This window comes from Cricetulus griseus, chromosome 2 (genome assembly GCF_003668045.3).
Source record: "Cricetulus griseus strain 17A/GY chromosome 2, alternate assembly CriGri-PICRH-1.0, whole genome shotgun sequence".
Classification (NCBI taxonomy): Eukaryota; Metazoa; Chordata; class Mammalia; order Rodentia; family Cricetidae; genus Cricetulus; species Cricetulus griseus.
In genome coordinates this window covers 334663594-334679536 of record NC_048595.1, presented here as the reverse complement: position 1 = coordinate 334679536, position 15943 = coordinate 334663594, and the positions used below count along the sequence as shown (strand labels likewise).

General features: G+C 41.0%; 1 protein-coding gene across 3 annotated transcripts in view; it reads left to right on the top strand.

The window, feature by feature from the left end:
- The window catches only part of Parp8 (poly(ADP-ribose) polymerase family member 8), a 169188-nt gene that overhangs the window by 78163 nt on the left and 75082 nt on the right, over positions 1-15943 (top strand). For all 3 annotated transcript variants that reach the window (XM_027401423.2, XM_027401422.2, XM_027401421.2), the window contains exon 4: positions 6360-6397. In XM_027401423.2, coding sequence (XP_027257224.1) covers positions 6360-6397 — 38 coding nt within the window. The remainder of the gene's footprint in view (positions 1-6359; positions 6398-15943) is intronic.

The window sequence follows — 15943 nt, the reverse complement described above, 5'->3', positions numbered from 1 at the left end:
GAGTGTCTAAGCAACACTAGCACCATGTCTCAGTACACAGTGTAGTTACACTGATTGAAATAATTCAGATATACATGAAGACTAATTGCATTCAGAATTCTAGGGAGTGATAGAGGGAGCTACTCTTTTCAATCGGTATGTCTGTAAGTACATTTGCAGTTGGTATATATTTATTAATATGAATGGAAATATGTCTCATCAAACCAAATGGGTTTCCCTTACTGTATCAGAAATACCTTTTTGCTACTACATTCTAAAGTTCTTGTTTTGTTTTGAGACAGGGTCTCATATAGCCTAGGCTGACCTTAAACTTCCCATTTTGCTGAGGGTGATTTGAATCTCAGATCCTCTTATCTCCACCTCCCAAGTACCGGGATTACAGATTTAAAAATATTCTTGGGGTGAGGATGTAATTCAGTTGGCGGGTTGTTTACCTAGCATGTCCTGAGTTCAATACTTAACACTACATAAAACTGAGTGTGGGTTCTTATGTGTCATCTCAGCATATGGGAGATGGAGGCTGGAAGATCAGAAGTTTAAGGTCATCGTATTTATACAGGGAGTTTAAGGCCTAGGTTACTGGAGACCTTGCCTTGAAAAAAAAAAAAAACTTCTATTCCACTATGTTTTAAGTTGTATAGTATAGTAATCATACAGATACAATATAATGCTTAGGAGAATGGGTACTTTACATTTAAAATTTTAGCACCAGTGTTCATGTGTGTATATATACCACAGTATGGGTATAGAATTCAGAGAACAGCATTGTGTAATACCTTTTCTCCTTCCTCCTCCATGTGGGTTCTGGCGATCAAACTCAGCTTTGCCAGCTTGTATTGTTTGAAGGCATGTGCCCTTACCTGCTTAGCTCTTTGGTCAGCCCCCATTTGGGGCTGACCAAAGTCAGCCCCCAGTTCATTTTAAATAGTGTTCTTCTTACTATCCTTGTAGTTAAACCTTCCTACTACCATAGTGGCATACATATTATAAATTGTGGAATCGTGCTACTAATAGAACAAAAGTCCCAAATGGAGTGTGGGTTTGTGGGATCTGTATAGCAAATTGGCATGTTAGACTTGGTCGAAAGGACCAAGTATGGGTATAGGCAAGAAGGTACTGTAAGTCTGTATGTGGGTGGCTGGTGGGAGAAATAGTTCAGGCGCAAGAGGGAATAGCCAAATGGCAATCTCTTTTACCTTATTGTGAAATGAAACGATTTGGTGACCAGAGGGCAACTTGTTACTAGGTTTTGGAAAATTGTCAAGATTTAGAAAAGGAAAACAGGAGGAATCTGAGATATGGGTTCTGAATCTTTAGTAGCTGGAGTTGAGGGCCCTGGATGTCCATGTGGGCTTACATCCCTTAGTGTCACTGGCTTCCCTGCAACTTTCAGAGGTCTAGGGTACAGTTTCAAGCAGGATTGAATCTACCATTTGGAGCTTTTAGGGTCTCCAGGGGCAAGGTTGGGGCTTCACAGTGAAGGAGGTGAAGGTGCTGTAGAGGGAGCATTTATCTAGAGCCAGGCAGACTGAAGTCTGGAGGAACCTGTGAAGGCCTAAGAAATGAAAATTTTGTTTAAAGATTTGAGCGAGACAGAGCTCAAGAGCAGAACACAAAGAGATGAAGCTTCTATGCTTATTTCAAGATGTAGGGTCTAGGGAGGAAGGTGAGGCAAATGAGACCTTGGAACTCCACGGAGCTTGACATGGTCAGTATTGATGGGGGTGAGGGAAGGATTTTAGTGAAGTGGGAAAGTAAACTAGGATCCCTAATCCTGAAGCTACTCAACGATTGCAGCTGATAATTGGTGAAGAATGAAGGAACCCTAGCTGGTTGACCCAGATAATTAGAAAAGAGTTTGGGGGAAATGAAACATGATAATGAGCAAAAAGGTGAATGTTGTGGGTCTTGAATGGGATCAAACTAGCAAACTGAGCTCCTAATGGTCCAGAAAGCACTAGTGATGAGCCTGGGGGTAGGGCTCTAGGATAATTTCTTTTCAATCTGCAGCACCAAAGGTGCAGAAGCTCCAGGCTGCAAGGCAGTGATGAGTGTGGTTATCTGTTGTTGGTTTTCAGCATCTCACTTCAAGGTGAACAAAGAACCTCCAGGCCTGCATTCATTTCTGTCTTTTGCTTTTCCCTGTGTGAATTTCAAAACTCTGATTTAACTAGGAAAGCCTAAAGATCTAAAGGTGCTGTTATTAAGAAATGTTTTTTAAAACTTGGGGAGCAAGCAAAAGAGGCATCGCACTGTACAATACTGGACTTCGTTTGTTCTGTCAAAACCTTGGGTATTGTGAAGAAAAAATGAGCTCAGGACCCAGGAGTTTTTGCTTCACAGATGGCCACAGTGTTTGGGGGTGTATTATTAAATACAGGTGTTGAATTCAGTACCCCTGAAATCTCTTCTGAGTCTAAAATACAATTATTTTTAGTCTGAGTTCTGGCTTCTATTTTAAGACACTGTCTTCCATTACCCCTTGCATTAGTTTCTTTTCCATTGCTTCCATAAAACACCGTGGCTAAGGCAGCTTATAAAAGGAGGGGCTTATTTGGCTTTTGGTTCCAGTAGGATAAAAGTTCATCATGGCAAGGGGACACAAAAGGAAGTGTCAGTCATGGTGGCTGTAGCAGCTAGCTGACAGCTCATATCTTGGACAGCAAGCAAAAAGGAGAGAGAGAGATGCAGAGGAGAGGAGAGAGGGGGAAGAAGGGAGGGAAAGAAGAGAGAGAGGGGGGAAGAGAAAGAAAGGAGAATGAGAACTAGAGAACTCGAAGTGGTTCGAGTGTTTAAACACTCCATGTTCACCTCCAGTGATATATATCCTCCAACATGGATACACCTCCTAAACCTGCCCAAAGTGCCATTAGTGGGACTCCAAGTATTTAGGTGCCTGAGACTTTAGGGGACATTCATTGCTTATTCAAATCATCACACCTCCATATTATTCTTTTAATTTTTTAAAGTTATTATAACTATCATTTTTATTATTGTTATTTTGAGGCAGGGATTTTCCGTGTATTCCTGCCTGGCTTTAAGTTTGCCCATCACACCTGTGGTTTTCCTACCATCCTGAAATAGTTTTATTAAAGCTAAGAAGCTGGGAAAGAAGGGTAAATTTGTGTCTTCTGGCTCTCGATCATGTGGTTTGGGAGAAAAGGGGTGTAAGGTGCAAACGATAGCTTTAAATACAGGAATGGCCCTGAAAATGATTCCAGTGATAGGAGTCAAGCCCAAATGTAAGGCTGGCACAGGCTGAGCATCGGACAGCTCCTTTTGGATGGCCTTCTGGGTCTGATGAGGAGAGATGTCTGTCCTGGGGCCGGATCACATCAGAGGAATCACTCAGGGAATGGAAATACTTTATGGACTCCGGTTTCCACTTCTGACCAGAAGCATCTCACACTGTGATCCTCTTATAGAATATACCAAACACATGCGACTTACTTGACATTGTCTGACAAAGCTCTTAAATATACTCACAGAACAGCATAGTGCACGGTTAAGAGGACATCCCCCCAAGGAGCAGGAGTCTAGAGCTTCAGGCTTTTCTCATGTCTCCTTCTTTCATTTTCAGTTTTCCAGTATTTCACTTGCATGCCTTACAGTTTTTTATTAAGTACAGCATATTCCAACCCGACTCTGAAAGCTACTTAAACTTTGCTCTTTGCCCACCCCTTCCTCACCAGCCCTTTTGGCCCTACCTATTTAGAGCCGTGAGCTTAATCATCCAAGTCTGCCAGTACTGGATTGTATTATTAGAGTTCTGCAAGCTACAGAGTGAAACTGATTAAGATTTTACAGGCCTGGTGGTTTTCCTCCTGGTATTCACCCAAAAACACGCTTTAGGTCAGGGAACTGATGAATCATTTTGCAGGGCTTTTGTTTTCTGTTTGATTCTAGAAAAATTCAGTCTGGTCATGAACATGGATCTGTTATTACTATGAGGACATTAGGATGGTAAAGTAAAATTGTCAGTGTTAGCTTTGGTTTCTGGGAAATGTAAAAGATTGGTTGTATCTTTTTAGAAATGCAACTGAGTTCTCCAGAGCACATTCATTCATGGGAAATTCCTGTTAATTGTAGTGCTTGAGGCATCAGTGTGGTGATGCACACATGTGATCCCAGCTTTCTGGACATGGGGGCAAGGACAGGGGTCACTGTCAAAAGGGTTACATGGTGATCTTCAGGCTACTCAGAATTCCCCAAAATCCTGTCTCAATAAAACAAAATATACAGATTACTGGGTTACCACTGCTGTGTGACTGGTAGCCTTCCACAAAACCATCACACAAGATCTGGAGGGCATAGATGTGGATTCTCTGATTTTTCTGAAACGAGTCTGATGCTGATTGTGTATGTGACTTTTTCTCTGTCACCCAGATAGTCTGGGTCTTCAAGTTATATGACTCCTGCTAGTCTGTAGCAGGCCCCCTGACTGGATGAAGACAGAGGAACAGATTAAGCCTTCATTTGACATTTAGACATTGATTTGAGTGAAAAACAGGCCAAACACTGTTGATTGAGAACATAGGGTGTTGTAAATCGATTTGACTTGGAATTGTGTAGAATCTTTGGCTAGGTGCCTGGCTTCTGTCATACAGAAATGCAGGATTAGAAAGGGTAGAGTGATCAACAAGAATTTGATTGCTATGTAGTGTATTCCCACTGTATAAGCAAGTGAGTCATGAGAGAGAAAACTCACCTTGGGTCAGAGTGTTTATTTCCTCTCCCAAGGTTGAGGCATTAGTGATGTGGATATTTTACCTCCTTGGCATTTGATTCCCTAAGCTAGGGTTCAGCATCTGCCACTTGCTTGGGTCTTGTCATTCCCTCCCCACACGTTACATTCCACTAAGATGTGCTCTCAGTTCACTACTGTGAAGGGGTCCTATGTTGCTTTTTTCTTCTTTCCATTCTAAATACTGCCTACTATTAGAGTAATTTTTTGAGATAATAACTTTGCCTTAAAACATCATTTTGTTTCTTACTGTACATTTTTCTGCACTTGAGCACACACTCACACACATACACACATTTATATCACACTCTTGAGATGACAGAGTTGTAGAACTACTGGAAAACTGATTGGTGGCTGTGTGAAGCTAGGAACACTAAGGCGGAGAGGTGACAAGTGTATCTGCCGAGACAGCATGGCTGAATAGTTCTGGGTCTTAATTATGTAGTACATATGTGTTTCATGCATGACAAAACGACATAGAATAACACATACTTTTCTATCTCTTGGTTTTTGTGTTCTGCTATGTGTACATAAGATATAAGCAAAAAGGAGAGCTTCATGTAAGATAGATGAATCTTTGTCCATTCCTTACAACCTTAGATGAATCAGTTAAAAAGTAACTGATTAGTCTTTCCACTGCCCATCTTCTTTTCTATCATGTTCATTGCTTGCTATTGTACCTCTCTGAAGTGGTCATCATGTTGTTCTTTATGAACAGTAACATGTCTTTTTGGTACTACACCTCTCACCCATTCAAATAACTAATGTTATTTGATACGAATCCTGAGTATCATGTGCTAAAGCAGTTGACCACGCTATACATATAAATGGACATGGAGCTTGAACCTCAAGAGATGTGCAGTCTTGTTGACAGAGATAGAAAAATGAACAAATAGGTTGTCTAAATTCCTGTCATCTGAAATACATTTGTAGAAACATCATCATTCCTGAGAAAGGAGTTGGGAAATTGTTGACATACAATTTAAATTTCCCCCTCCCCCGGAAATGCAGTCCTCAGAACTAAAACATTTTATTTGTTATATATAATGGTTTTAAAGACTGAACAAAGAGGAATAACTTAATTAGATGCATCCACCATATCATTAATTTTAAGTAAAATGACACTTCTTTAAAAACACTTGTGGGGAAGTGATATTGAAAATAGATGTGGGTTTGGGAGCACAGCTGAGTGGCAGAGTGTCTGATGTGTACAGGGTCCCGAGTCCCTTCCTCAGCCAAGTTCACCAACAATGTAAATTCTTGAGTGCTGTCCCGGCTCCTGACCATTCTCTCTCATATGGAAAGAAGGCTTGGGGAAATGTGAACAGAATTGTGAAGAGCCTTCATGTACTGCTGAAATGACAAGTCCTGTTGATAAGCTGAGGGCAAAGTACCAGCTGAGACAGGAAGGATCGGGGAGACCTGCTGACGTCCAAATTCACACCTGCACATTTCCTGTATCACTTTAGAGTCAGCTTTCTGGTCTTTGTGGGTTCTGTGCTTTTATACTTGTAGTTGTACAAATAGATGGGCAACACAGGGTTGGATTTTCTTGTGGGAAAGCACGGACTCTCTACAGTAACTGAAGCCTTTTCTCTTTTCTGTATCTTTACAGTGTGTCCTACTCAGTGCACGTCTCAGAAGATTATCCAGGTAATATGTTTCCTTCCTTTTTAATGAGTACATTTTGGTCTTCTGGAGATTTGAAATATGTGTACATTTATGGAACCATGAAGCGCTGGTAGATGAGACATAACGTCAGAGGAAGATTCCTGTTGATTGTCAGATACTTGAACACTTGGTCCAGAATCAATTGTAATTTCCCAATGAAAGCATTCATATGGACTCCCTTGGTAGCTTCATTTCATTAAAAATATTAAGTGCTTGCTGCAAATGGACACACAGAAAAATAATTAAGTTCTAAAGAAATGTATGCCAATAATCTTCCTGCCAAATTATGAACTGCTTAATTTAAAAAGTAAACCTAAACAGGCTGGTTCTGATGGCACACACCTTTGATTCAGCACTTGGGAGTTTGATGCCAGCCTGGTCTACATAGTGAGTTCCCAAACAGCCAAGGCTACAGAGAGACCCTATTTCGATAAAGAAACAAAAAACCTCCCATACACATATAAGTACACCCGGAGATAAATTATTCAAGCAAATAACCATTACTCATATTTTCCATATGAAAGCACCACTAGACGAGTTCAGAGAATCTTTTATCACTTGTGGTGGTGGTGTGTGGTAAACCAAGCAGCCCCAATGCTTAGCTCCCTCTGGTGGCGAAGAGGTAGTACTTCTTTTTCTCTTCATTGGGGAATCAGTGCTTGAAAATAGAACTTGGTTCTATCTAAAGATTTAAATATTGTTTTATTTAATTGTTTATTTTTGAAAAGATCTCTTATTTTACTTTATGTGTATGAATGTTTCTTCTATGTGCACGGGTGTGCACCATGTGCATTCTGGTTGGATCCCCTGGAAAAGTTTAACAGATGGTTGTGTGCTGGGCATTGAGGGAAAGGTCTCTGGAAGAGCAGCCAGGGACCTTCACCACGAAGCCATCTCTTCAGCCCCCAAAATTTATTTTTTCATTAACTTTTTCGCAGTTTTTGGGATTGAACGCAGCCTTGTGCATGCTAGACAAGTGTCTTGTCACTGAGTCACATGACTAACCTATCAAAATTGAAAGGAATTCAATTTATGTGTATGGGTGTCTTGCTGGAATGTTGGTCTTCTGTGCATCATGTGCCTGCGGTTCCCACACATGCTGGAAGAGAGCGTCATATTTCCTGGGACTAGAGTTTTACATGGTTGTGAGTGGCCATATGGGTGGTGGGAATTGAACCCAGGTCTTCTGGAAGAGCAGCCAGTGCTTTTCAACACTAAGCCATCTCTTCAGCCCCTATAATTTGAATTTTCTTAATAAAACATTGGTTTTTCATTTGTGTTCCTTTTACTAAAGTCTCATCTCGGAGTAAGTTTGTAATAAATCTCCAAGGCAATTAATTCATTTCCCCCAAGATAACAGAATTTAAATACATATTTGATCTACTTGATTAGAGTAGGTATTATTTTGCTGAGGGGGTAGCAGATTTGTGTATTCTGGTTTAAATGCCGAGGCTGAGTTTTCAGTTGGTCGATGCATCTGGTCCATCAAATACAGCAGCAGAGTACAGGTACCAAGTGCTTCCAGGTGTGCAGTTGAACCTAATTCTGAATGCCGTTATTGGTAACAGAAAAAAAAAGCAGCAATCATGATATTCATCCTTGAAGAATATGTGCTGCAGAAATCAAAGAATGCTTCCTAGGAACATGTAGGGACATGGCACTTGGTGACCACCTGCATCTTACCTCTGGCAATTGTTGCTTCTGAGGAAGTGATCTGGGCCTTCAGAGTGACTGTTAGTGCGATAATATTTTCCTTTTTATTAGATTTTAATCCAGATTTATTTGAGGTTTGTTAGTCAATAAGTTTCAATTTTCCAGACTGACAATATTATATAAAATTATGTTTTTTCCTTCCTAATAGCCATTGCTTCCCCCCACTTCCTAGAACTTCTAGAATAATTTTCAATAATAGGAAACTTGGCAGTTTTGTATCAAAAGTAGCATGTTTTATTTTTTGTTTACCATGTTTCAGAACACAGAGGGCTATTGAGTCTATACTTGGCCTCTGTTGAGGAGTCAATTCCTCCGTCAGATAATAAGGTGCTTCTCTATGATGCTAAGCATCTGGATGGTACCTGCCAGAACTGTACACATGTTGTTTTGTACTTGGTATTATGGACGGCAAGATGCTAATGGAACTGACTGGCTCTTTAGGCATTTATAGAGCTAGCAAGCAAGCCTGCCAGAGCCTGTCCCTTTAGATGTGGTGAGATATGCTTAGGACATTTGTGGTTTTCCTGTCATGATTATGGATTTGTTTAATCTCAGCAGTATATTTCCTATATGTCTTTTTGAAAAGTCTCTACATTGTTGAAATGTTTGTTTTGTTTTTTTAAGAAAAAAAGTATTTCATACTGTTTGGTCCATTGTAAAAAAAAAATCTTATGTAGCTTTATTCTCCCTCTGTTCTCATTCATGGTACTTAGATTTGTTCTTCTTTTCCCGCACTTTGGTTTGTTTTACAGGACCCTTTGCCTATTTCTAAAATTATTTCAAACAAATAGCTCCTTTTGCTGTTTTTTAATTAACAAATTCAGCAATCCTGGTACTGCCTTCACTAATTCTTTCTGGTAATGTCTGTGGGCTTATTCATCTATCTTTGGAGGATGGTTTGCTAATCTTGATAGTATGGGGCTTTCTTTGTCCTGCCTGTGCTCTAATTGTCCCCCTCAGTTAGGAGCCGAATGCTGCACTCACTTAAGTCCCTAGGAATATTTTTCAGTGTATAATTTTGTTTCATTAACTTGTGTCATTGATGAACACTCATTTCGTAATCTATGTCTATGAAATGCAGATTTAAAGTCTTCCATGGAATCCAGTACATGTAATGACATAGATACAAGGTCACTTTTTAAAATCAAATGAAAATGTAAAGTAACCTTCTGTCTTCTTTGAGTCTTGCAGAGAAGATTTCATTTTTGGAAATGGATTTGAAATGGTATATGCACGGCAAGTCACAGATTGACTCTAAGACCCAACTGCTAGACTGCACTACTCACGTTTTCTCACTCCAATTAGGAGGTTTAGTCACTGTGTGACAGAATTCTCTCATCTCTCCTCCATTTTTTCTGTTGGGTGTAGAGGACTGAGGTGGTACCTTCTGGATTATTTGGTCGCTGTGACTCCAAAGCCTGACTTACAAATGACATACTTGAACATTGTGTAACTGCCAATTAGCAACTTAAGTGAGAATTGAAATCCTAACACTCTAAGTGGAGCCCTTTCATGTAATTGTTTTTACAGTCAACACACATTTATATCTTGTAATATGCTACAGTTTTCTGAGGGATCATGATTCTCATATGTAAAACACAATTCAGTGACAAAGTATTGACCTTTTGATTGAGGAAAAAAATCAAGCTTTACCACTTTATAATTATTTAATCAATTAATTGCTTAAGTAGTTTAAAAGAATTAGTTTCCTTTAGTTTTGTTTTCATTGCCATTAAAAGAAGATAATAATTGGTTACTTTGAAAAAAAATGACAAAATTTTAGAGATGATTCAGGGAGAGTATCCAGATTATAATATAAAATCAGCATAATTAATTTTTATCACTACAGTTAACCTTTCTCTTAAGTTACATAGTAATAATGAATGGAGTGGCTTGACTTAAGTGACCTTTGTACTTGAAACTGAGTAAAATCAGTGAGAGTTGCTTTTCCGTTGCTACACTTTCCCATACCGATGATCCACAGAAGCTGTGATATTGATGGGAAATACTCTGTGGTTAACAGCTTAACAAAGGTCTCTATATCCTCTACAAACATGAACTTAAGAACCTGTCTCGCTGACCTAGGCCGTCTGCATATGTGTTACAGTTGTGCAGCTTAGTCCTCTTACGGGAACAGGGACTGTCTCTGATTCTTCTGGGACCATACTCTTCAACCTGGGTCACGTTGCCCAGCCTCAATACATGGAGAGGTGCTTACTCTTGCTGCAATTTGATGTGCTATGTTTTATTGATACTCATAGGAGACCTGACCTTTCCTGGATAGAGAGAGAAGAGGAGGGGACTTGGGAGTGGGAAGGGAGAATGGGGGAGAGGGATGGGAGGGGGAGGGTGTGGGTAGGGTGTAAAATAAATGACTGAATTTTTTTTTTTTAAAAAAGAAAAAGAACCTGTCTCCAGAGGTTGAAAGAAGGAGGAAAACAGTACAAAGCCTAAACCTTCAAAGAAAACAAAAACCAAATGCGGTACTCATGGGAAGAGTCTAATGAGGGAACTCAAGATTCAGCATTCTTGCTCTGGCTCAAGGAGTCTGTCATCTTAAATGCACTCCTTAGCTACTTACGTCTGACTTTCCCATCTCTAAACCAAGATGATGCTGTTACCCATATGACAAAGCTTAGGGAAGAAGTATTTATTTATTTATTTATTTATTTATTTATTTGTTTGTCTTTATTTCTTATGGGTTTTGCTTTTTTTGCAGATTTTTTTTATTTGAATTACAAACAAGACTGTTTTACATGTCAATCCCAGTACCTTCTCCCTCCTCTCCTCCCCTACCACCCCCCTTCACTAAAACCTACCTATCACATATCCTTTCTGCTCCCCAGTGTCCCGCGCGCTATGTTCTCGGCCGGCAAGAAACACACAGGACACTCGGATCCTTCTGCAGGAAAGCTTTAATGCATCTTGAGAGTGGGAGAGCATAAGCTTACCAGAGCGCAGACCCCGGCCCAAGAATCCCGTTCCTTAATAAAGGCTGGCCGCGGCCGCCTGGGACGTGTTACCCTATGAATGGCTTCAGCTCCTCAGGCCAAATGAGCCACGGGATAGGCAGAGATCAAAGGAATGGAAATTACCCAGCGCCTGTGAAATAATTTACATTTGGTGCCTGCAGGCACCATCATTGTAATGGAGAATGTAGGAACGGCTCCCTACAGATCCCCCTTTTTTTATTAATTAATGATAAGGCTTTATATTATTACAAGCAATTAGGTCACCCATATGTTGAGGGATAGAGGCAGAGGTTGTACCTTCCCAAATCAAACAATAAGACTGTGTACGAGAGTCGCGACTAGGCTGTTAGCTTGACCCGAAGCACTCTCGACCTGTCCTCTGCCGTTTTTCTGGGAAAGGGAGGCTCGGGCAGGCAACCCTTATGCAGGACAACATGCCTCCCAGAGAAGCCTGCATATTGGGCAACTTCTCTGTGCGATGCCTTTGCTCGACACCCTCATGGGCTGCTCAAACCAGACACTCTACCCTGTGCAATGAGCCTAGGCTCCGGGTGTGCAAGAGCTGTCTGGCTGGCGGCCTATTGCTTAAGCATAGTTAGCCAAATAAGCGCTTGGGCGATAACCATCTTGCCTCTCTTAGTTTGAGCCTTGAGCTTACAGACCAGCCAGAGAAGTAACACCAATCCACAGCAAACGGCTGCACCAAACAATCCCACCCCCACCCCTTAAGTGATGACAATCCGTCAAGGACAGGAGTTAATCTGGATAACAATAGCGGCTCTCAACTCCCGGGGAGAGGGTGGAGTTTTAACTTTTGAAGGTCCGAAGGGGCTCTTTGTGTGAGTCTTTCTGGGATCCATAGGGGATTTTCTTCATCCTGTGGAAAAACACAATAGCTCCCCTGGATCTTATGAGAATAGGATCCGGGCCTCTCCAAAGATCAGTTAAGATATCTTTCCATTTTACCATTTTTTTTGGCCTTTTAGGTTTTGAGGTTTGGCGCTTGGCCTCAGTATGGCCCTGAGCGTTAATGTTTATGAGGCTTTAAAGCCACAGGCATTCCAGGCTTCCAAGAAGTGTTGAATAACATGCATGGCCTTTTCCCCTATCAAAGACTGGGAAAGCCATCTGTAATTTCCTCCGCTCCTCTAATGGTAAGAAGGAGTCGGTACCAAATAATGGGGGTGTTGATGGAAGTACACCCGCTGGATTAACAGGTCTCTTAAATTTACCGGGTTGTGACCGGTTATCCCCTATTTTCTCTCCCTCCTTTTTTGTTTCTTTTTCACCTAGCTGAGCTGTTTCCTCTAAAACTTTATCTCTTGAGCTTTTAGAGTCATCAGAGCTATCAAGATTTAAAGCTTTAAACTTATTTACAGAATCATCTAACAAATTATTCACTCCCTTGTCATTAGACATCCCAGGAGGTCCTTTTTTCTTATTTGTTGTTGTTTCTCTTAACAAATTATTCACTCCCTTGTCACTAGACATCCCGGGAGGTCCTTTTTCCTTATATTTTATTGTTGGGCGCGCCCCATCTCTCACTACATTCGGTTTCTGACATGTAATTCTGGACTTCTTTAAGATTGCTACAACAGTGAGAAAAATGGCTCCTAATAAAAGCACAGAAGCCTCTACATTAACCTCCCAAAATAGTAACATTTCCAAGCCAAAGTCCAGAAAAGACATACCTCTCCGAATTTACCACCCTGCAGTTCTGAATCCACCCCGTTAGAGGGGTCTCTGCAGTGCCGGTGATGTTACCAAATTAAGCATCCCGGGTTTCGGCACCAGATGTCCCACACGCTATGTTCTCGGCCGGCAAGAAACACACAGGACACTCGGATCCTTCTGCAGGAAAGCTTTAATGCATCTTGAGAGTGGGAGAGCATAAGCTTACCAGAGCGGAGACCCCGGCCCAAGAATCCCGTTCCTTAATAAAGGCTGGCCGCGGCCGCCTGGGACGTGTTACCCTATGAATGGCTTCAGCTCCTCAGGCCAAATGAGCCACGGGATAGGCAGAGATCAAAGGAATGGAAATTACCCAGCGCCTGTGAAATAATTTACATTTGGTGCCTGCAGGCACCATCATTGTAATGGAGAATGTAGGAACGGCTCCCTACACCCCAGGGAGGGTGAGGCCTTCCATAGGGTGTCATCAGAGTCTATTGTATCCTTTGGGATAGGACCTGGGCCCACCCCGTGTGTCTTGGCTCAGGGAGTATCCCTCTATGTGGAATAGGCTCCCAAAGTCCACACCTATGCTAGGGATAAGTACTGAACTACTACAGGAGGCCCCATAGATTTCTGAGGTCTCCTCACTGAAACCCTTGTTCCTGGGGTCTGGATCAGTCCCATGCTGGTATCCCAGCTATCAGTTTGGGGACCAAGAGCTCCCTGATGTTTAGGTCAACTGTTTCTGTGGGTTTCACTAGCCTGGTCTGGACCCCTTTGCTCATCACTCATCCTTCTCTGCAACTGGATTCCAGTTCAGTTCAGTGTTTAGCTGTGGGTGCCTGCTTCTACTTCTACCAGCTGCTAGATGAAGGCTATAGGATGGCATATAAGTCAGTCATCAATCTCATTATCAGGGGAGGGCATTTAAGGTAGCCTCTCCTCTGTTGCTTAGAATGTTAGTTGGTGTCATCTTTGTAGCTCTCCAGACATTTCCCTAGTGCCTGATTTCTCTTTAAACCTAAAATGTCTCCTTCTATTATGGTATTTCCTTTTTCGTTTCCTTCTATTCTTCCTTTGACTCAACCCGTTCTGCTCCCTCAAGTCCTCCTCATCCCTCTTCTTCTCAGCTTCTCATTCTCCTAGATCCCTCCCCCTCCCCCCATGCTCCAGGGGACCATGTATGTCTCTCTTAGGGTCTTGCTTCTTTACTAGCTTCTCCGGTAGTGTGGATCGTAGGCTGGTAATCCTTTACTCTATATCTAAAATCCATATATGAGAGAGTACATACCATGTTAGTCTTTTTGTGACTGGGTTACCTCGCTCAGAATGGTTTCTTCTAGTTCCATCCATTTTCCTGCACATTTCAAGATCCCACTGTTTTTTTTCTGCTGAGTAGTAAGAAGTAGTTATTTAAACAAGTGTGAAGATGGGTTGATTCATACAAGTAGCACCGTGCTTTTCAACACACTACCTCATTTTATATCTAAGACCAATGCCATCAGGACAGATGAAGAGGTGAGGAGAGTCAGGAGAGAAGACGCAAGGATTTTGTTGTTTTGGGAGTGTTTTTTTGTTCTGTTTTGATATAATGGGTTTTATTTTTTTTGTTGTTGTTCTTGCTTACTTTGTTTTGTTTTCTTTCATGGGAGGATGCAACAAGGATGAGGGAAGAAATGGGAGGACTGGGAGAATAGAATTGGGGCACATGATGTGAAACCCCCCAAGATTCAATAAAGAAGTTAAAACCAAATCTATAGTTGGCTGGTCTCAATATGTACATATTTTTTTTTTTGTTTTTTTCCAGCTTTTTTTATTTGAATTAGAAACAGGATTGTTTTACATGACAATCCCAGTTCCCTTTTGTAAAACTTTAAATTTTTTTCAGAAACAGATAAAATATAGTTTGGTGCATATATGTAAAATTACATTTGATTACCACAATCAAAGCAATTAACACATACACCATCACCTAAGCTGTGTGTTAGGTAACCTGGAACCTCCTCATTGTACACCTTCATATTTATACCCTTTGACCAAGCTTTCCACTTCTTTGTCCACAGCCCTTGGCAACTACCATTTCAACACTACCCTCAGCTTCTTTCCTTTCAACATCCTTAGCTGTCATATGAACAGGGCAGTAGTAGTTTGTCTCTTTTTTGGCTCATTTGATTTACCCTAATTACTGTCAGGTTTACTTACTTCATTGCAGGCTTCCTTCCTTCCTTCCTTCCCTCTCTTCTTCCCTCTCTTCTTCCCTCCCCTCTTCCCTCCCTCCCTCCCCTCCCTCCCTCCCTCCTTCCCTCCCTCCCTCCCGCCTTCCTTCTTTCTTTTTTAATGGCTGAGTAGATACTACTTTATACATATTTACTGCAATTTCCTCATTTATTTAGTTGTTGATGGATACTTATGTGTCTTCCACATCTTGGCCGTGTTGAATAATACTTAAAGGTACAAGGGATTTCAGATTTACTGATTTTATTTTAGGGGAATAACCAGAAGTGGGATGGCTAAGCTCATCAACCTAGGAGAAATTGACAGATGCAACATCTCAGAAAAATCCTTATGAACTGTGAACAGAGCAATAGTGAGCAAGGAGATTGAGTCAGTGATCATACACTTCTCAACAGAGAACTTAAGTCTTTTGAGGAAGAGACATTGCTAGTCTTTTCTTAACTCGACAAATGGGATATTCTCAATTTGGTGTGCTCTTTTACTCTGCCTCTTTTCTGATCATAGATATGGCTGACCTACTACATCATAATGAAAAATTAACAGCAGATGCCCTAAAACCCCAGAACATTCTTGTAGTACATGGAGTTAAAGCAGAATTTGAAAGTATGACTAATCCAAACTACAAACATGTAGAAAAATCCCTCAGAGAGTCTTTGAAGGCATAATCCTGCCCTCCAGCGTCATGCCGCACACAGTCAACAGATTAATTTTTTGAATTAAATCTTACTGTGTTCTGGTACTTGAACTTCTTTACAGATTTTAAAGCAAGCTTTTTTTTTTTTTAGTTTTCTTAAAAATGAATTAGAGGCTAGTTTTATCTATTGTTTTATGGGAAGGTCCGCTGTCATAGGAAATCCTTCAAGTTGAGTTACACACTGTATCCTTCCTTGTTTTCCTCCTTAATGTCTTATTGGACCATCTCCTGACACTTTAG